The sequence below is a fragment of the Nycticebus coucang genome, chromosome 19, assembly GCF_027406575.1.
Source record: "Nycticebus coucang isolate mNycCou1 chromosome 19, mNycCou1.pri, whole genome shotgun sequence".
In the NCBI taxonomy this organism is placed as follows: Eukaryota; Metazoa; Chordata; class Mammalia; order Primates; family Lorisidae; genus Nycticebus; species Nycticebus coucang.
The window spans coordinates 46,763,705-46,785,444 of record NC_069798.1 but is presented as its reverse complement, the minus strand read 5'-3'; the positions used below and the strand labels follow the sequence as shown (position 1 = coordinate 46,785,444).

Sequence of the window (21,740 nt, the reverse complement as noted above, 5' to 3'; positions counted from 1 at the left end):
CATGGCCCCTTAGTTTTACAATCCAGGTTCCTCTCTCCATCATTCTATTGAAATTGTGTCCTCAAAAGTCAACAGTGGTGCCCTTGTAGCCCAATCTGAAGAGGATTTTTGTTTTAGTCTCATTCTTCTTATTTCCTCAGAAGCATTGATTTTTTTCCTTCCATTTTTTTCTTTCATCCTCCACTCTGATGTGGTTCTCTGGTTTATATTTGTCCACCTATCTCCTAATTGGCTTTTCCAAACTGATCACTGCTTGCAGCTTCATGGTGAAGAGTCCATGGTCTGACATTAGCCTGCCTGTGGTTGGATTCTAACCCTGCCACTAATTGACTGTGCGACCTTTGCAAAGGTAATCACTCTGTGCCTCAGTTTCCCCAGCCTTAAAATAGGGACTATAGTATTTACCTCAGATTTGTTGTAAGAATTGAACGATATAGTCTGTATAATATTTACAGCAATATACAGCACATATAATTTTTCATTAAATGCTATCAGCATAACAGTAAGCTCCTAGATCTTTGAAAACAACTTTTTCCTCCTTTTGAGACATATTGCGTACATTACCCAACACAAGGCCAGATAATAAATAGTTATTGATAAATAGGTTTATGTACATGATTGTAGAGCCCAGGGAAGAAGGAATGATGGGCTGAGGGAGGCTCCTAAATTCTGCTGGTGCTATAATACCCAAGTTTTTATTATATTTTGTTTCGTTTCTATCAATAAATCAGTTAAAATTTTGAGGGTTTGATTCACTTCTTTCTGGACTTTCGGTGTTTGTTGAGCGTGAAGGGGGTATCAACGGTTAAAGCTCTAGTTGTTGGTGCAATGATCAATCACAACGAGGCTGCTTGGACAGGAGTCCAGCGTCCCACCCGCGGATTAAAGGCGCTCTAACAGGCTGGTGCAGGGAAGGACGCCGCCCAGCTGCCCGTCCATTGGGCTATGGCGCCATCTAGCGGCAGCAGCGGGAACGGGGCCGGGCAGAGCAGTTCCGAGCGGTGCCGGGGACAGCGGCCCTCCCTGTAGAAAGTGTGGGCGACGCTGGACCCGAGGGAAGAGTAAGGACAGACCACCGCAAGGGGGAGAAGGAAAAACACCTTGGCACAGTGAGGGGATGCAAAGGGCACTAGTGATGCTTGGGCCCGCCTACAGCAACCTTGTCGATGCCATTCCAGGGCAATTCCCTCCCCCACCCTAAACCTATAAACTTTGATCCCCTCCCTCCCCCTCTCCCGGCCCGGGTTTGGTTCTCAGTTTCCAACTCGCTGTGCGGACCCGTTGTCCTGAACAGACCTGCTTCATCTCTACCAATTATTCTCCGTTGTTAGGAATTCCAAGCTGGGAGCATTTAGCCGCGTCATCACTCTCGGCTGCCACTCGGGAGGCAGCTCCGGGCTGCAGCGCCACCGCAGCGGTTCGTCACGTGACGGCCACCGCGGGAGCCACAGGTAGGGGACACGGCGCGGGCCGCGACAGCCCGACCGCGCGGGCCAAGTCGGCGATGCAGCTATCTAGCGATGTTCTTTGCCTAAAACTGATGTGGTTAATGCTGACCATGAAGCCAGTTTTGTTTTCACAAACTATGTTAAATGATCAATAGATGGGTTATAGATCATTGTATTGTCAGCAAAGAGCTTTGAGATGGGAAGGACCGAAGAGAAAATGTTGATGCTTCACACTTCAGTGTCTCACAGTCCGTCCCCCAACCCCGTCTGGGAGCCGAGTGTGGGCTTACAAGGGGGTGGTTAGGAGTACAGCCCTGGGAGTCTCGAAATCCACTCTGCCACTGCTGTTGGATTTGGGGTGACCTGTCTAACATTACTCAGCCCCATTTTTCCTTTCTCTAAAATGAGGGCCGTTAAACCTGCCAACGAAGGTCATTGTGAAGATTAAACGAAATACTGTAAAAACGCAGTCCTGTGAGAGATTGATACTGGATTTTAGAGAGTTAATGAAGTAGGTTAAAGCAGAGAATCAAAATTCATGACACACACCTCGAATATTTTACCTTAAAATATAAAATGTCTTAATCTTAAATGTGGGAGCATGGTCTTTTTTTTTTTTTTTAATATGGATCCACTAGTTGGCATTTTTTTGAGTTGTCTTTCTCCAATAAACCATACATAATATTTTACCTGTCAATTCTAATTTGGGTTTCTTTAAATGCAGGGGAAGACCTTTGTAAAGTCACTTTCTGTAGAATCATTCCAATTCCCCAAATCATTTCAGATTATCAAGACTTTGTGAAACTTCTGTGGTTCACACACCTAATCAGACAGCAATTATTTTTTGAGACAGAGGCTTACTCTATCACCCTGTATAGAGTGCAGCAGCGTCAGCCTAGCTCACTGCAACCTCCATCTCCTGGGCTCAAGCAATCCTCCTGCCTCAGCCTCCTAGTTAGCTGGGTCTACAGGAGTGTGCCTCTGCGCTCAGCTAATTTTCTATTTTTAGTAGAAGAGGGTCTTGCTCTTGCTCAGTCTAGTCTCAAGTTCTGAGGATCTGCATTGAAAGAATCAAACATTGGGTCTCTCAGTCTGGCAATGGCCCCACTAGTCTTACGGAATCCCAGGGTGGGGTAACCCATTGAATTGTGAACTGCATTCCCTAAGGAACACATGTGTCTAGTTGGATTTTCTATGTTTGTCTTTTTTTTTTTAATTAAATCATAGCTGTGTACATTGATGCAATCATGGGGTACAATATTGTTTGTCTTTTTTTTTTTTTTAGATTTGTTTATTGGGTTTTTGTACCTGGATTGAAATGGGATTACATGTTCCAGTTGTGTGACAGGCTTAACAGCCAGCAAGCCAATCACAAGTTTTTGTTTTTTTAAGCAGTGCCATTCTTGGTATTATTAAGATTGAAGCCACTGATTTGTAATCTTAGCTCAAGTTGTGTTGTGTTACACCTGTGTTTTTGGCACCTGTTGCCACAAGACATGTAACACCAGCTCCTTGTGTGGGAGTCTTGGTGTGGGCGGAACAACCTGCTTAGGTCAGTGTGGAAGAGGAGGCCTGAGGGTCCTTGATTTTAACATTTTTTCCCCAGGATACATTTGTTACTACTTTCCCTCTCTCATCTGACAGTACAAAGTATGAGGAGGTGGAAGTGAGGGTAGGGGGAAGGAATTTTAAAACTGACAGAACATAGAAAGGAAATCAAGATTTTAACAGTCTTAGTTTGAGAGAAACTTCTCTAGGCACCACAGTCCAGAGACTCCGATGTCTACTTCTGCTTTTTTTCACTTGGGGGTGGTGGATCCATGCCATCAGGCCGTGGACTTTCACAGCGGTTGGGGTGGCAAGGATGACAGCAAATGGTCCTTTCCACTGTGGGGTCAGTTCTTCCTTCTGGAAGGACTTGATATAGATGCGGTCACCAGGCTGGAAAGCAGTTTCGGGTTCCTCACCAGTAGTCTTAGGATCTGGATAAGTCTGGAAATCTGGCGAGGGGTGAAGATCTTTCAGGACCTGGGAAGGAGACTGGAGATACTTCAAAGTGAGTGATTAGTTCTTTCTGCTGTCTGGGGATCATGATGTGGGGAAGCAAAGGAGGACCCTACCTTGCATGATCTCATGGGGAGTAAAACCTGCCCGGGAGGGATGTACCAGCCTGTAGGACTGCAGTGGGGAGTGAATAGAGTCTACTATTCACCGGCCTCTTCAATCGTTTGGTTAAAGTTTCTTTAGGGTCTGATTCATTCTTTCTACCTGGCCTGAATTGGGGCGGATAGGCACCGTGGAGTTTCTACTGAATTTCTAAAGCTTTACTAATTGCCTGGGTTATGGCAGAAATGAAAGCCGGCCCATTATTGAAGCCAATAGAAAAGGGCAATCCAGGCTCAATGCCTGTGGCTCAAGCGGCTAAGGCACGAGCCACATACACCTGAGCTGGCAGGTTCGAATCCAGCCTGGGCCCACCAAACAACAATGACGGCTGCAACCAAAGGAAAAAAAAAAAATAGCCAGGCATTGTGGTGGGTGCCTGTAGTCCCAGCTACTTGGGAGGCTGAGGCAAGAGAATCGCTTAAGCCCAGGAGTTGGAGGTTGCTGAGAGCTGTGATGCCTCTGCACTCTACCCAGGGCGACAGCTTGAGGCTCTGTCTCAAAAAAAAAAAAAAAAAAAGAAAGGGGCAATCCATAGCTGGGAATGATTTCATTTAAGAGTTTTTTGGCACTAGTTAAAGCAGTTTCATTTCTGGTGGGGAAGGCCTGAGAATGTGTCTACTGACACAAGAAGATATTCATACTCTTTGCTGGCTGGCTGGATTTCAATGAAGTCGACTTCTCAACTTTGTCCTGGCATATGTCCTCTGAGGCGGATGTCTAGCGGAAGCCTCCATCCGGCTTTGGCATTCACCTTCTCACATGCTGCACACTGAGCAGCAGTTGACCGGGTGGCTTCTGCCATACCTTTAAAAAGGTACCTTGGTCACAAGAGTTCTTGCATTTTCTTGCCTCCTAACTGAGTTGCTGAGTGTCGTGGTTGTAATAACTCTCGTCTTATGGGGTCTAATAAGCAGATCTGGCCATCTGGAAGTTGCAAGCACCCTCCTGCTGTTTTTTTTTTTGCGTCTAGATCTTTTGTATGTTTTCTTTTTTCTGAGTAGACGGGGGCAGTGGCAAGACTAGGGGCAGGGAATTGGACAGGATGTCAAGGGGCCGTATTAAGAATCAGCCAGAGAGGCGAGCTACCTCTCTGGCTGTTTTGTCCACCAGGTGGTTGCCACCTGCTTTTGGAGTATCCAACTTCTGTTGTCCCTGGGCAATGACTAAAGGCCACTTTCTTGGGAAGCCAGAGGGCTTGCAGTAGATTCAGAATTTCAGGATGGTTTTTGATGGTTTTCCCTGCCGAGGTGATGAATCCCCATGCTTTGTAGATTTTTCCATTTACGTGTACAGGCTATTGGTATATATGTTGATTGTTTTATCTTTTCTCTATCGGAGGGCTTGAGTTAGTGTAATGAATTTGGCTCTTTAGATTGAAGTTATACCTGGCAGGGACTGTGCCCAGATTACTTCATCTTGGGTGGTCACAGTGGCACCCTCAGTGGGATTCTTTCTCAGATGTAGCTGCTTCCATGGTGTACACTGTGGCATCACTGTTCGGGAAGGGGATGTCCAGCTAGTCTGTGTGCCCTTTTTGGCAGAGGTATAGCACATCTTCACAGTCACGGACGGGCTCTGTGGGTCATCATCTGGCATTAGAGTGTTGGATTCAGACTCTGAGTGGGGCTGAACTTCAGGCATGGCTGGTCTAAAAGTAGGCTCTGCTACTGCATGAGTCTGGTGGTCCACATCCACTGGCTGCTGGGTCCTCTGAGGAGAGTTTCTACAGCATGTGTGGCTGTTAGAGTCAAGTCTTGCCCTCAGGTCAGCTTGTCTGCCTCTCACACCAGCAGGGCTGTAGCAGCGATGGCCTGAAAACGGCCTAGCCATCCAGCTGCCACTGGGTCTAGCCTTTTAGACAAATAGGCTACTGGATGTTTCCAGGGTCTCAGAGTTTGGGTCAGCACTCCTTTAGCTGTTCCTTTCACATCATGAACAAATAGGTGGAATGGCTTTGTGATATTTGGGAGTCCTAGTGCTGGTGCTGTGACAAGAGCCTGCCTTAAGTCTTTAACAGACTGATCTTCTGTTAGTCCAAATTAGGGCCCGTCACTGGCCATGGCAGCATACAAGGACTTTGTAATCTCGGCAAAGCCCTGAACCTATAAACAGCTGCCCCCAGGAATTCCCAGACTTGCATTTTGGGGTTGGGATCTGGAGAATCGCTCACTTTCTCTCACTAGTCAAGGTATGTTGACCTCTTGACAAGTGGTACCCAAGGTATGTCACTTCAGTTAAGCAAAGTTGAGCTTTCTTAGCTGACACCCAGTACCCCAGTTCCTGGAGATACCACGGGAGGTCTTGGGTGCACTCCAGACAGTCATAGTAGTTGGTTGTTGCTATAAGAGAACATAGTACGTATACTTATCTTTGAAAATCATTAGGTCTTTACCCAGGGCCTCCTCGAACAGTGTGAGGGAATTCTTAAAGCCCTGGGGAAGTCTTGTCCACATGAGTTGGCTAGTCGTTCCAGTCTCAGGATCTGTCCACTCGAAGGCGAAGGTCAGCTGGCTGGTCGGGGCCAGCGAGATGGAGAAGGCGGCATCCTTTAGATCCAGGATGGTGAACACCTGGAATTCTGGAGGGTGGAGACTGAGGAGAGTATATAGATTTGGGACTGAAGGGTGGATAGTTTCCACCTGCTTGTTTGCTTCCTGGAGGTGTTGCAGCAGGTGGAAATGATCCTTTGCTTTTGATTGGAAGGGGGTTGGAGGCCCTGCCGGCAGGAGGGAGGCCCCCTGGGTGGTGGGAGTACCTTAAGAAGCGTAAGCTGAAGACACAAAGCTCCAGGTGAGGAACACTGTAACATATAATTCCTAATTTGCTTTATTTTTTAAAAGAAACCACATTTCTTTGAAGAAAATAGAAATTTAAAGCATCCCAGAAAAGTGCAGAAGTCATAGACATAGTTTGCTATGATTAAATTTTTTTTTTTTTTGAAAGTGAAATTCAAAATGCTTCACAAACACAAGGCATCCATTCCTTGTTTGCAGACATTGCCATCTCTTCCTCCCTCACCCCTCCAGCTCCTGACACCTGGTTTCACGGATGCCAATTTGGGGATTATTTAATTTCTTATATCGCAGTGTACGTGTAGCATCACTGGGTCGGCCTGTACACAAAATGCACCCCGCCTGGGATTCAGATCCAGTAATTCTAGGGTGGGCTGGTGTTGAATACAAGTGCCCCAGGAGGTTCTCATGTTTAGGTGCAGGTAACATTGTGGGAAATACGTTGCCTCTCCTGTATCAAAAATCAAGAGGAGCCCTGACGACTTGTGAGATTAAACTTGTGAGATCCCAGTTTTACCTTGTAATAGGGAGGTAGGGACAAGTTTTCTAGATGTGGTGAGCTTGAGATGGAACTCTGTGTGTGTCTCTAACCACATCCTGAATCTTCCACGCAGAGCCACTCAGCCTGCATTGTCTTTGCCCTGCTTGAGAGACTTCCACGACTTTAGATTCCACTCATGCCTGTGAAGACCAGGCTGGCTGCTTGATTTCTGAAGGCTGGGGGAGCTGCCTTGGATGGCTAAGGCTAATCCAAGGGAAGTCAAGCAGAAAGAACAGGGTAGAAGGTTTGCTTTCCTTCCCAGTGGAGAGAAGCTTCAGGCCTGATTTCCTTATGTCTTGGAATGGAACACACCAGCTGTTTTATAATGAGGACTGTGCCCTGCTTGGTGAGCAGGCCCTCAGCTCAAGTTTTGCTTCTTTTAAGCTACCTGTACCCATTGTCAAATACCTGTCAACTCTGATCCAGAGCATTCTGAAAGCCGCAGGTTCTATTGAAACAAGGTTGTGGGAAGAAAAGCCCTAGAAGGAAGTAACCAAGCACGTTTTTTGGCTCCATGTGACTTTTAAAATCCCCTATGTGGGAGGCTGAGGCAAGAGGATCTCTTGTGCCCAAAAGTTTGAGGTTGCTGTGAGCTATGACACCACAGTACTCTACCCAGGGTGACCCAGTGTTGCATGGATTTCCCCGCAATCAAAAAAAACCCACAGTTCACTCAAATCAATGAAATACAATTGCGATGAAGCTTTTTAGCAGCCAAGCCCTGTACAGCTGGCCTATGGCTACCTCCTGCCGCCCATCTTCTACCTCTCTCCTACTATTTTAATCATTATTACTACTACTACCATGGTGATAACTGTGTGGAATCCCATTGGGCCATATATGCTCTGCCTCTGCTTCCAAGCTCACCAAGGTGCCCAGGGAGGTCTCCACCAGCGGTTCCAGCCCACAGTCTTCTTTGTGCCCTCAGCAGTCCAAGTGTGAGCTCTGGGCCAGCAGCACTGGCATCCCTGGGAGCTGGAAAAAAGGCAGACTCTGGAGGCCCACCTCACACCCACCGAGTCAGAGCCTGTGTTTGAACCAGACCTCAGATGTGCACATTAGGTTTATACTGGTGGCCCCGGATCAGGCTTGGATCAGAATCACTTGGCAAGCTTCATTTATAATACGTACTTTGAGTGACACACACACATTGTAAAATTACAAGCTGTATATGAGTAAAAAGGGTGAAAACAGTCTCTCTCCCACCTCAGTTTCTCATAGTTTTAGTATTTCCCCTGTTTTGTGCATGTATGAACATATATGTATATATGCATTTCTTTCTCTCCATTTTTCTTTTCAATTTTTTTTTGAGATGGGGTTTCACTGTGTTGTCCATGTTGGCCTCACACTCATTCTAGAGGCCATTTTAACACATGTTGATCTGCTCACTGTGTAGTATGTGCACAGTCCTATGGTTGTACAGTTGTAATATACATGTAATTTATTTTTATTACAACCGTTGAAGAACATTGTGCTGTTCATGACAATGCTGTGGTGGCTGTCCTTCCTGCATGTCTTTGAACAGATGAGGTCTGTAGGATTAACAAATTGCTATGTGAAAGAGTATATGTCTTTTAAAATGGTAAAAGATATAATAGTACCAAAATCCCCTCTGAAAATTATTACCAATTTACATTCTCAGAGAGCTTTAAAAAAACACAAAATGTGAGGCTACTCTTTATTCCAGTTCATGAGGACTCTATGGTGGGGCCTGAGAATCTGTATGTTACTTCTTTGGTGATGGTGGGACAACAGAAGTCTGAAGAATGCAGTGGGGAACCACAGGGCTCCCCCGCTTGCTGCTAAGCTCCTGTTCTTTATGCACTGCTCAGATTGCTGTTTATCTTTTCATGCAATGGTTCTTTCTTCTCCCCAGGGTGAAAGGCTCCTGGAGACAGGCGTTAGGGTTGTTGTCACTTTCTATTCTTACCTGGTGCGGGTCTGTGTGTAGCAGTGTTGGGCGATAATGAGTGTTTGTGACTCACGATGGTTTTTCTTTTTAAGGCTCATGGACCAAATACAGAGAAGAATCCTGGGTCAGCGCCCCTCCATCCTGCCTTCCCCACCCAAGAAGAAAAGAACATCTTTCTTTTCCAAGGTCTGACACAGAATGTTAGGAACAAATGTCCCTTCCCAGTGTCTGCTCTGTAGGATATGTGCTTGTCTGGTCTGCAGTTAGTCAGGCCCGCTCCATCAGGTTCCTTCCTTCTAGAAAAGTTTGGTGACAGCTCTTTGATAATACGAAAGGAATGTTTAGAGGATGGCAAGAAGATGAGCTGAGAAGAATCTAACTTGCTACCAATGTGATAATAAATGTATACAATGAATTGTGGTGAATGTTCAGAAGTAATAATGAGGCGTGGAAATGGCCAAATTTCATTCATTGTGCTAAGGAGACGCTGTATCTGGATCCAGTCTCCTCCCATCTTCCTTTCCAAGGATAATGGGCAGGGAGATGGCTTTTGTCTTGAGACAGAGTCTCACTCTTTTGTTTTAGGCTAGAGTGCCGTGGCCTCTGCCTAGCTCACAGCAACCTTGAATTCCTGGGTTCAAGTGATCCTCCTGCCTCAGTCTCCTGAGTAGCACTATAGAGTCTCACTCTGTTGTCCTGGGTAGAGTGCTGTGGCGTCATAGCTCAAAGCAACCTCAAACTCTTGGGTTTGAGCAACCCTCCTGCCTCAGCTTCCCCAGCAGCTAGGATTACAGGTGCCCATCCCAACACCCAACTAGGTTTTCTATTTTTAGGAGACATGGGGGTCTCACTCTTGCTCCAGCTGGTCTTGAACTCCTGAGCGCAAAGAGATCCTCTTGCCTCAGCTTCCCAGAGTGTTAGGATTACAGGCAGGAGCCGCCACACCTGGCCTGGCTTTTGTCTTTGATCTTGTCTGTGTCTTTCACTGCTTTGACCCTAACTCTCACATGCATGTCTGTATTCTGTGTCTTCCAACAAAAAGCAGGCATCCTTCAGATGGAGAAAGAAGGGGTAAAAGTGACCGGGCAGTCACGGGCTTTTCTTTAGACGGAACAGTTGGGTTGGGGTTGGCTGTGACTCTGAGCACTCTCAAATGAACCCATTTTTGACCCATCATCCAGGTCTTCTGGAAACTGAGGTTCCAGAAGAGGGACCCTCTGAAGAATGTGTTTCTCATCTTGGCAGAAAGAGCCCAAAACCCCAGTGCTAAAAAGCGTCACATGGCAATGAGAGGCCTGGGAACCATGGCTTGTGAAGGCCCCAGCAAGGTAGGGGGGAAGGTAGGGCTCAGCCAGCCCTCCAGACTTTCCCCAGGGCTGGGGTGTGGTCTCTTTGTTTCTGCGGGACGGGATCACTGCAGACTTAGCAGCTTCCAGAAACACACGTTCATTCTGTCATGGTTTCCATGGGTCAGGAGTCCAGGTACACTTAGCTGGGTCCTCTGCTCAGGCTGTCACAAGGCTGCAGTCAGGTGTCGTCCAGGCTGTGTTCCTTTCTGAAGCTCAGGATCCTCTTCCAGCCTTATGTGCTGTTGGTGGGATTCAGTTCCTTCCAGCTGCAGGACGAGGGTTTCTGTTTTCTTTGCCAGCTGTGCATTGGAGCCCAGTCTCAGTACCAAGCAGCCCCCTGTCACAACACAGCTGCTCCCTTCTTTAAGGCCAGCAGGAGAGTGTCACCTACTCCTATCTACTAAGACAGTCTCCTGTCATGTAAAGTAACCACAGGAGGGGCACCTGTCACATTCATGGCATCTGTCCTACTGGCTAGAAGCAAGTTGCAGCCGCCTTCCACAATGGAGAGAAGGTGATGGCATGGGGGTGGGGGGGCGGGTCACCACACCTCGGCATTATCAGCCGCAGGAATCAGAGATGCAGGTAGGGTTTACGCACAGTGGACACCACCCTCCTTGGTGAATGTCAGTATTTTCTAATAATTTATGTTTGTTTGGTAAATGTTCCCGCCTCCTCCTTTAGCATTTGCTAACTTCAATGACCATTTCTCTCCTCCCACTGTGAAAGTGCCTAGTACTCCCAGCCCCTAGAGTCTGGAGCAGTGTTTTTCAACCTTTTTTAATCTCATAGCACACTTGGATCCTATAGTTAAACTTCCCTGACACATTTAAATTATGTTGACCCCCCCCAAAAAATATATATATTTACTGTGCTTTGAACTTATTTTAAAAATAATTTAATTATTGTTAAAAAGTTTCGTGGCACACCTGAGATCCTCTCACGCACACCGGTTTAAAATCACTGGTCTAGGGCCCACATTAGGAGTGTCCAACCTATGGGCTGTGGGCTGCATGCTGATTTTTTGAGAAACCTTTTTGCTTATTTGTGGTGTTAGATATCACAAAAAGTATGCTCAGACCTTTTTTTGCTAATAAGCTTTTGTTAGTGTTTGTGTATTTATTATGTGGCTCAAGACAACTCTTCTTCTTCCGGTGTGCCTCAGATTAAAAAAAGGTTGAATACCTCTGGCCTACATTATGCAGGGCCTCCACACTCCTTGAAGTGCCCTCACCAGCCTTGCCTGCGCAATGGCCACACTCCAGACCACTCTTTCTCGTCTTCTTCCAAGACCAGGTGCTTGGGTTGAGTTAGCGGAAACATCTGTATTTTTATGACTGTTCTTGCAGAAAGCTATGGTCTCTTAGTCCAAGTCCTAGGTTATGGGTAAATTGAAAGTGGAATTCCCTTTCAACTCATGGGGAACAATTCCTGTGATATTAATGCTTTTCAACCCTTGAAAACAGGTGAGAAAGTATAAGAAAATTGTCCTGGGCCTGCTGGTGCATGGACTGTATGATCCTGTGAGTTCTGAAGTCATCCAGGAGAGTATGAAGACTCTGACCATTATTCTGGGCAAGATCCAGGGCAAAGATCTGGGGTCCTTCTTCATAGACATCACCCTTCAGACCCGGACTTTATTAGATGACGTAAGTGAGACACTCAGAACAATTCTGGGTTATTGGAATCAAAGTGGGATCAGAAATGTGAGCCCTGGGTGGGGTGTCGCTCAGGGAACTGGGTCTCTGTTAGTCACGTCTTTATTAATGAATCTTACTGAGAGAACAGTACTGTGCCAGGGCTTATGGAGGACATATATGGTGTATAGGATTCCATCACTACCCCTCAAGGAGTTTTCATCTCAATAGAGAAGTGAATACATGTACACTAATGATGACTGACGCCAATTCATGGTCGATGCTCTCCTATAAATGCAACAAGAGTAACAGTTAGCATTTAGCGAGCCCTTACTGTGTGCCAGGCACAGTGGAGGGCAATTTACATGGACTTTCTTGTATAATCTTTGTAATAACCCCAACGAGGCAGGCACTGTACTTATCTTCACTTTATAGATGAGGCAATGAAGGCCCAGAGAGGTTAGAACCTGCCTAAGGTTCACAGAGTCAGTAGGTGGACTTGAAACCAGGTCCCCTGACTGTGGGGCCGGCACTCTTCACTATGACACCAGGAGGTAAGACAGGCTAACAGGAAGTGCCCTGGAACATGGCTCAGTCTTCAACCATGAGGAGCCTGAGGGGCTCAACTCACAAGCTAATGATCTAGCCAGCCACCGTTGCTTGCCCTCTGAAGGACAAGCCCTATGGAACAAAGAACAGCCCTTCCTCACCCATTGACTCATTCCCAGACTCCCATTTTCCATGGAGCAACATAGAGCCAGATGTTGCACCACCGGGAGGAAGAGAAGCCTTGACATCGGGACACATGGAGCTTATTCAGGAACTGCTGGCACATTGTCCCTCCTGCCTTCAGAGAGACACACACAGAGTTTTGCTCTAGAGTGCGAGCCAGTTCTCTCTGGGGTGGGGAGAGGGACTTCATCACCCTAGAATGTGAGCAAATGTCTCGTGGTCTCATGGTTCCAAATCTCTCTGGAGAGAACATCCAGGACCTGCTTGCCATTCAACTTGTCTTTAAGCCAAGACCTTCTGTGACTTTTGATTAGACAGCTCGTTGTGTGGAATATGGAAGTTCTTGTACAGAGCTGTCTGCTGACAGTTGACATCCCTTATAGACCGCTTTCTTCACTGTCTGCCCTACACTCTGCTTGCCTGTGTTCCGCATTAGATGGTTGTCAAGACTCCTGAGGGGACAGATGAATCTCTACACATCTCATAACATTAGTGTAGGGCTTTGGGTGGAGCAAATTTTCCATAAATGTTAGTTTTTCTTTTAATTAAAAAAATTTTTTTTAAAGAGACAGGGTCTGCCCAGGCTGAAGTGCAATGGTGCGATTATAGCTCACTACAGCCTCAAACTCCTGGCTGGAATGATCCTCCTGTCTCAGCCTCCCAAGTTGCTGGAACTTCAGGCATGCACCACCATACCTGGCTAATTTTTCTTATTATTTTTGTAGAGATGGGGCTTCCTATGTTGCCCAGGCTGGTCTCAAACCCCTGGCCTCAAGTGATCCTTCTATTTCAGCCTCCAAAGTGCTAGGATTACAGGCAAGAGCTACTGTGTTCAGCCATAATGTTGGTTGGATTGAATTAAATACACACACACACACACACACACACACAGATAGAGCAGTGAAAAAAATGTAACCCTGAAGCAAAGTCTATATATGTCACATGTGCTAAAAGAATATTTTAAAATACTTCACAAAATGATTAGTGGTCCTCAGTCTTGCTGAGTCTTTTTGACCCCCAGTTCTAGCTGCTTCTTGCCTTGCTGAGGAGGCCCACCCAGCCCTGTTCCTGGAGCTGGACAGGATCACAAAATGTAGACGTAAAAGCCTCTGCACCAAGAGTCAGCAGATCAGGTCATGATACTGGCTCAAGGCTGTCTGACAAGTTGCTGAAATGCCCTGGGGCCTCGGTCGTCTTACCTGGAAAGAGGGATATTTAGACCAAACAGCTGACTTTGGAGAGAAAGAGAGAGCTGAACCCACTGACACCACTCAGGAACAAACTGACCAATAGGACTAAAAGCAGGGAGAGCTGGGAGGGTGTTGGGGGAAGAACCCTGATTATCAGTTCCAGTACCCAGGGCAGAAACTTGGGAAAAAAGTAAAGAGAAGAAACCTGACAACAGTGCTTAGAGTAACAAACAGGGAACTGGTCAGGTAAATTTTGAGGTGGAAAAGAAAAAAAGAAAAGGAAACAAAAGAAATAAAAATGAAAACTCTCTTATATGTTGACCTGGAAAAATCTCCCAGAGTGATTGATGGAAAAATCAAGGTTCCTCATGACAGTGGCCCGGTGCACTTCCATTTATGCGAAAAAGAGGGAAGGGGAAAGGACTATGCAATGTGCATTTTTCTTTTCTAAATTTTCTGGAGGGCTATACACAAAACTTATAACTTTGTTACCTTGTGGGGAGGAAAATTTAGTGGCAGATGGAGAATAGTACGAAGGAGACCCTTTTGGGTTTTTTAAAAAATTTGAACCACGTAAATGTATTCTTTCTCTCAAACATGAATAATGAGTGAAAAAGCTGAGAAGCTGGGAGTAGCACTAGTGATCCCCCAAGCTAATCCTCTTCGCTGCTAGAAAAGAGGTTCCTTGAAGACTTTGACCCCCGCCACTCTGTCCTCACTTGCTCAGCTGGTGCTTTAGACAGATCTGATGGCCTACCCTGTAATAGACATTCAAGGGCGACAGCTGGGATGTGTTCTGATGTAGTTGCCTTTGGGAATGACCTGGCTTTGATGTTATTTTGTTGATGGGATCCACAGGAAGATGACAATCTGAGATACTCAGCCTTTGTTTTGTTTGGGCAATTGGCTGCTTCTGCTGGGCGGAAATGGAAGAAATTTTTCACCAGTCAGGTTAAGCAGACCCGAGGTACTCTCCTGACCCATTTACACGATAGAAACCCCAAGGTTGCTAAGGTAAGATCACCTGTGTGAAATCTCCACACTATTCATAAAAGGAGTTGGGGTGCAGCCCTTTCAGGGTAGCTGTGGGTGCTGAGCAGCATATCTGCGTGAGTCCTGGACAGGGTGCCTCCTCACTGTGCTCTCTTTCTGGACTTGCCACTTGCTTCTGCTCAACTTGGCCAAGCCCAGCACCTGTCCAGGCCACATGAGCTCAGGTGAGGGGCAGGGCACAAAGAGGTACGAGTTTAATCAGTGTTCAGTCGACACAAAACGAGGATATTGATGTGTGCCCATTTTGTCACTGTGCTGGTGTGGATCTCCCACACCTCTGCTTAATTCCCTATGGTACTTTTATTTTAGTTTTGGAGAAAATGTGTCTAACAGGGTTGGATCGCATTCAGGGCTACTTTGGAATGGGACTAGGTGAATGGTGTAAAATCATTGGGAACAAAGGTTTCTACCAAACCATTCATTTCTCTTAAGTTGACAGAGACAGAGATATTAAATTTGATGGGACAGTAACAAGGGCTGTGATCAGCTAAAAATCTATGCCTTTCCCACCAGCCTCCAAATGAAAACATCATTTTATAAGCACACGTCCCTTATGGTTCAAATTTTCAACCCCCCTGGAAGTTACATTTACACTCTCAATGGCTCCCTGACCACAGATGGGGTGTGATCCTGTGGGATGTTCTTCCTTGCTTGGGGTTACAGAACTCTCTAATATTTTGGACAATAAGATGGTAATATGATTTTCCTCAGGCTTGCAAAACAACTCTTCAAGCTTGTTCTCCATATCTGAAACTAAGGAAGGAATACAGCTTCCAGAATGAAGATGATCAAAGGAACCCCAAACTCTCCTGGCAGCTGGTGAGTGAACCAAGGCAGAAGTGAATTCTCTTAGGGTCTCTGCCCTTCTGGAAAATGGCCAAGCACACCAAGGAATTACCTGTCCCTCATACAATGAGTCAGACCAATCATGTTTCCATTGTAATTGGCCCATCATACAATGTACATGGTAAAATGCACAGAGGGTTGCACGGGCAGGCCCAGTGCTGGTCATAAGCAGAAGGCAGGCGATGAGGCCTCTGCCTCTCCCAGCTGCTTGTCCTCATCATCTGCCCTGACCACTGACTACTGGGTATGTGTTCAAGGAGATTTACTGAATCCCTCCCTTATACGTGTCTTTGCTGCTTTCTTTCAGAGCCATTATCCTCCAGAGCTCCTGCAGTTCTTCTATGCAAATAAAATTCTGTAAACAGGGAGCAGCAGGGAAGAGGTTCCATGTGGGCACATTGCCAAGGACCTGGAGCTCCCCTGGTTTCTCTCACTGGACGTCTCTTCTGCTTGCTTCTTGTGAGCGCACAAGAGGCTGCTAGGAGAGCCATCAATGGAAAAGAACAAACAAACAAAAAACTATAGAATGGCATGATATCTAAAGTAAAATTCTAAACTGCTTTCACTTATCTCATGTTCCTCCCATACAAATGTGATGGGAAGATACACATTTTCTTTAAAACAGTTCAGGTGTTTGTAGATTCATTGCTTTATGTCTTGGTCTTTTCCTTTTTAAGTCATCTCTGTCACCCATCCTTTATTTTTAATATTTAATTTCTGAGGCTTAGGAAAGTAACTGGTATCTCAAGTTTTTCTTTTTTTTGTAACATATTTGCTTTGGATATTTTGCTGTTTGCTATTGATACCTCTTGTTGCAAAGACTTATTGAAAGTTGGCCAAGATACCAAGAAGGGGTTTCTTTAGCTTCTCATAATTTTAAACGGTCACTGCTTTTAAGGTTCTCCTAAATAAGAATTAATAAAGAGAAAAAATCTATAAAGCATGTGTTGAAAATCCTCAGGCTAAAGGTAATTTTTTTTTTTTTTTTGTGGTTTTTGGCCGGGGCTGGGTTTGAACCCGCCACCTCTGGCATATGGGACTGGTGCCCTACTCCTTGAGCCACAGGTACCGCCTAGGCTAAAGGTAATTTATGGAATAATAATAACATTGATGGAGAGTGTTTACAAGTTAATGGGCACCGTTGGAAAGTATTAGACGATACTTACAACAGCCTTATGAGATAGGTAACCGTTATTAACCTTGTTTTATACATGAGAAAACCAAGGTACCAGGATATTCAGGAACTTGCCCAAGATAACTCAGTAAATGGTGGAGCCAGAATTCAGACTCCTATAATGGGACTTAATGGGGCTCACTCTCTGTAACCAGGCAATCCTGCCTCTTCATGGAATAATTGATGGATGGTTAGAAATGTACAAAGCAAAATAAAACAAACAAAAACAACTCTTCAGCTTCTGTTCTTCTATTAAGCCCAACTAACTTTTGCCTTTATATGTACTCATTATATATTTTTATTAATTTAACTTATGTGAATTAAGTGTGTATTTTTATTAATCACCTTTTGGCTATTGTGCCAATTTTTTGGTGATCAATCCTTGTTATGGGGGGGAGGTGGGTTATATCACCCGTAAAAATGTTTCAAGAACAATCTCTTAGCTCCCCCTTCCCTTCAGCCAGATGGGTCCCCAAGTTTCCATAGAAATACTGATAACCCCACTGAACTTGTTATCCAGTCCACACCTGGGGTGTTGTATTCAGTCTTGGAAATAGAAAGTCACCAAGATGGAAAACACAAAAGGGTCAGAAGTTACAGAGGGATCTTAGACGGCATTCTGAGATCCAGAAACACAGTTTTCTGACGCTTCCAGAGACAGGGAGTGCGACACAGATGTGGGCTGAGGGATGTCCTGGGCAGGACATGTGGGAGATGGCTGAGGGGACAGCAGGTGCCAGGCTGGAAATGGGTTTCTTTCTATTTTGAAGCTGGGGAGCAGGGCAGCAGGAGCTCTCCGGAGGGCCAGGCTCAGCAGCAGATGGAAGGTTCAGAGCTGTGTTGGCCTATTTGCAATTTTGTTTCAGGGTTGGTTTAGAATCTAAGCGGTTCCCTTACTTGATGAGTAAGCCACCTGAGGAACAAATGGGTCTTGCTTGTATTCAAAAAGGTGGGGGTGGGGTGGGGTGGATAGGGTGAGGCAGGTAGGGTCATATGCCTAGAGTAGAAAAAATCTGCGCAGTTAGTGTCCCTTAGTGGCTCAACATCATGGAAGCTGCTGTTGGATTATTTGACTTTAAGATTCCGTGGTAGTCTGATTTGGGTGGCCCAGATGAATCATGCCTGCCGATATTTATGTCCTTATGTAGTTCCTTCCCCTTGAATCTAGGCTGGCCTTTGTCCTGCTTTAACAACTAGATTGAGACGAAAGTGGCACTTTGCCAGTTCTAGAAGCCCTGGAAGCTTCCTCTTTTGCATGCTGGGTGCCAGCTGCCACAAAAGAAGTTGAACTACCAGTAAGAAAGAGAGGCCAGGTGTGGGACAACAAAATTCCAGTTATCCTTTCTGAAATAATGTTAATTAATGATTGTGGAGAAATGTGTAGGCACTATAACCCTTTATATGCTTAACCTTATACTTATGTGCTTGCTACCTGTGATTGAAACAAAGTAGTAAAGATGGCTTGCGTCATAAATTATAGGTGTGTGAAACCCAGAACAAAGACATCTTAGGAGATGCATAGGAAACAGGATGTCCAGGGCAGTAGCTAAAGTTGCTAACCTATGACATTAGCCAGGCATGTGAACTGGGACAAAGTGGTAGTCACATGCACAGTGAGAAATAAGGCATGTGTGTCAGCAGCAACAGTTGCAACCATATGCACAACAAAGTAATCACTTAGCTAGGCAGAAACAAGAAGGCAGATACTAGTTAGACCAATAAACAGCAGGTGTCAAAGCACGTGTTTCCCATGCTGGATAGTCAGCCCAGAGAAACACTCTCGGCTGCACAATGTACATGTTTTGTAACTTTTTCTCTGTAACATTTTTTGTGTACCTATTTGTTTGAAATTCAATAAATATCCTGTGGATACTGGAGTGAGGGCCACACTTCTCTTCCGTGCTTAGTTCCCAGGATTCCTCAGTTGCAGTACCTTGGAGTAGGCGGTCTTTATCCTGCAACGCTCCCAAGAACCTAGAGGCTCTGCCTTGCCTTAGCCGGGCATAGAGGCTCACACCTGTAGTCTGAGAAGTCAAGGCAGGAGGATGGCTTCAGCTCAGGATTTCAAGATCAGCCCGAGCAAGAATGAGACCCCGTCTGTACTAAAAATGAAAAATTAGCTTAGCCAGGCACTGTGGCGGGCACCTGTAGTCCCAGCTACTTGGGAGGCTGAGGCAAGAGAATCGCTTAGCCTAAGAGTTTGAGGTTGCTGTGAGCTGTGACGTCACGCACTCTACTGAGGGCAACAAAGGGAGACTGTCTCAAAGAAAATAAAAAGAAAGAAAGAAAAGAAAAATTAGCTGTGTGTGGTTAGCACCTATAGTCCCAGTTACTTGAGAGGCTGAGGCAGGAGAGTCATCTGAGCTTAGTGAGCTACGATGACACCACTGCACTCAGGCCTGGGTGACAGAGCAAGTCTCAGAAGACAAAAAAATGATAAAGAGAATAGCTGAGAGTCCTCAGTGTGGAGGAAAACAGAGAAACCTGATGCGCAGCAAAGTTGGAGGCCCAGATGCATGACCCAATTGGTCCCTCTAGCCAGACCCCAGTTGTTGAAGCTCCTCCAGCTGATACCATGTGGAAAAGAGCATCTCCAACCAGCCTATCCCAATCGTAGACTCATGAACAAGGAATTCTTATTGTTTTTAGTCATTAACTTTTGGGGTAGTTTGTCCTACAGTTGTAAGTGAACAAAAGAGATTTCTTATTATTAACTTTGTTGTTTTGGCCAATTTTGTTTTGCCCTAATACATTCTCTTTGAGTTTAAATTATATTTCTAGGAAGTTATATTATGAAACTTAGTGGTGAGAGCAAAGGACCATGTTTTTCTTTTTGTATCTCACCATACCTATCACAGGGCCTGCCACACACCAGATGATTAAGAATCGTTTGCTTAATGACTAAATGATTTCAATTGTCGGAGGAATAAAGTTCAAAGTCAAGTTTGCCGTTCAGGATACCTGATGACCCGTAAGGCCACACCCTTCCTTTCTAGTGTTTTCTTCTATCTGTTCCCTCAACACTTCTCTGTCTCTTCTACTCCCTCACCTTTGCTCAGTCTATTTGGTTGGCTTTGAATCCCACGCACATTCACACCCACTCCACACATTTCACGTGCAGGTCCTATCTGGACTCTAAGGCCGAGGTTAATGGGAAGACTTGAGATCTCTGAATTCTCCAAACATTCTAGCAGTCTTATGCCACTTAATATATCTGATTGTGTCTGCGATTTTTTCACTTATGTCTGTTCTTCATGTTAGATGGAAGCTGCGAAGGCAGGACCCTATCTTGTATATTGTTGTCTCTCTCAGGTGATCTCAAAAGTAAGAGGTGCCACTTACCCACGTGGCAGTGAGCAAGTCAGCACATCTGGCCTCAGGTTGCTGATCTATGTAACAAAGATAATTATCCAAAGCATTGAGTTGCTGAGCTCCAAAAATTCAATAAGGTAACACTGAGCACACAGCACAGTGCTTGGCACATAGAAGGTGCTCAGTGAGTGAGTATTGATCGGGGAGAAAGTGAGAGATGCCACTTACCCACGTCGCGGTGGGCAAGTCAGCACACCTTCAGAAAGTCATCTGAAGCTATTACTCCTTTTATGGAGAAGCCCATTTTGACAAAGTGAGGGCTATCATTTCATTCCTTATAACTGATCTGTAGGTTACTTTTATACATATGTATTTCCCGTTTCCCGTAAGATGCCTGTTAATTTGAATGCCAACCTAAAGGTTATATATATATATATATATATATATATATATGCAGTTTTTGTCCGGGGCTGGGTTTGAACCCACCACCTCCGGTATATGGGGCTGGTGCCCTACTCCTTGAGCCACAGGTGCCACCCCTAAAGGTAATATTTTGACATGTCTTTTCAACATTAAATATTGAACAGTTGAAGGAAAGAAAGAAGAATGTTTAAATGCTACCATGCTAAGTGCTCAAGGTAGAGGTGTACATAAAACTTGGCCCCTGCTTTCAGCGTGCGCCTGAGAGATGGGTCTTTCTTAAAGGGAGGGGAGAGAGGACAGGAAGAGACAGGCAAAGGGGAGGGCTGCGGGTCTAACAGGTGTGGCCAGTTCTGCAAAGCAGTGTGAACAGAAGCCTGTGGAATTCCAGTCAATAGAGTAATTAGTCAGGGGAATGTTTCACACGTTATAGAAAACACTAGCGTATTTTAGAAAGAGAAACAACAGCTGAGTAGGGTTACTATCAGTGTTTTAAATGAGGCAGACACATATTTGTGTTTTTCTGGATTTTTCAAGTTTCCTTCAATGAGCATATATTACTTCTATTATCATAAAACACATGCAAAAATACCTTTTTTTAAAAAAATGAAAAAATGGTGCGTATGAAAGGAGAGAAGGTTAGCACTCTCCTTGACAAGGATGGAAGAGGCCCTCGGGCCTGACAATGCAGCATATGGTTAAGGCATTGCCACCTACTTCCTGGCATCTAACCATCATTCTTTGGATGTGGAGAGAAGGGAACACTTCTGCACTGCTGGTGGGAATGCAAGCCAGTACTTTCCTTTTGGAAAGAAGTTTGGAGAACACTTAGATAACTAAAATTAGACCTGCTGTTTGATCCTGCAATTCCTCTATTAGGTATCTATAAAATGTACCAAAAATCATTTTGCAACAAAGATATTTGCACTAGAATGTTTATTACAGCCCACTTCATAATTGCCAAGTCATGGAAGCAGCCCAAGTGCCCATTGACTCATGAATGGATTAATAAATTGTGGTATTTGTATACCATGGAATATTATGCAGACATAAAAAGATGGAGACTTTATTTCTTTTGTGTTTACGTGGATGGAGCTGGAACATATTCTTCTTAGTAAAGTAAAAGATTGGAAGAAAAAGTATCCAATGTACTCAGTACTATTTTGAA

The 21,740-nt window shown here is 45.2% G+C and overlaps 1 protein-coding gene and 1 non-coding gene across 6 annotated transcripts in view; both read left to right on the top strand.

The window, feature by feature from the left end:
- The window catches only part of MRO (maestro), a 30,768-nt gene extending 13,698 nt beyond the window's left edge, over window positions 1-17,070 (top strand). Inside the window, exons 1-9 of one of the 5 annotated variants that reach the window (XM_053571854.1) lie at window positions 331-349; window positions 1,332-1,451; window positions 8,952-9,045; window positions 10,041-10,187; window positions 11,675-11,857; window positions 14,626-14,781; window positions 15,532-15,639; window positions 15,974-16,634; window positions 16,750-17,070. In XM_053571854.1, coding sequence (XP_053427829.1) covers window positions 8,956-9,045; window positions 10,041-10,187; window positions 11,675-11,857; window positions 14,626-14,781; window positions 15,532-15,639; window positions 15,974-16,027 — 738 coding nt within the window. In that variant the 5' untranslated portion in view covers window positions 331-349; window positions 1,332-1,451; window positions 8,952-8,955 and the 3' untranslated portion in view covers window positions 16,028-16,634; window positions 16,750-17,070. Of the gene's footprint in view, window positions 1-330; window positions 350-409; window positions 1,062-1,331; window positions 1,452-8,951; window positions 9,046-10,040; window positions 10,188-11,674; window positions 11,858-14,625; window positions 14,782-15,531; window positions 15,640-15,973; window positions 16,635-16,749 lie in introns of those variants that run through there. The other 4 variants (XM_053571855.1, XM_053571852.1, XM_053571856.1 and 1 more) reach the window with 4 other exon arrangements.
- A 4,119-nt stretch (window positions 17,071-21,189) lies between these two features.
- Window positions 21,190-21,315, top strand: LOC128572215 (U6atac minor spliceosomal RNA). Its single transcript, XR_008376120.1, has one exon. It is a non-coding gene; the product is annotated as a U6atac minor spliceosomal RNA (small nuclear RNA).
- Window positions 21,316-21,740: the final 425 nt, after the last annotated feature.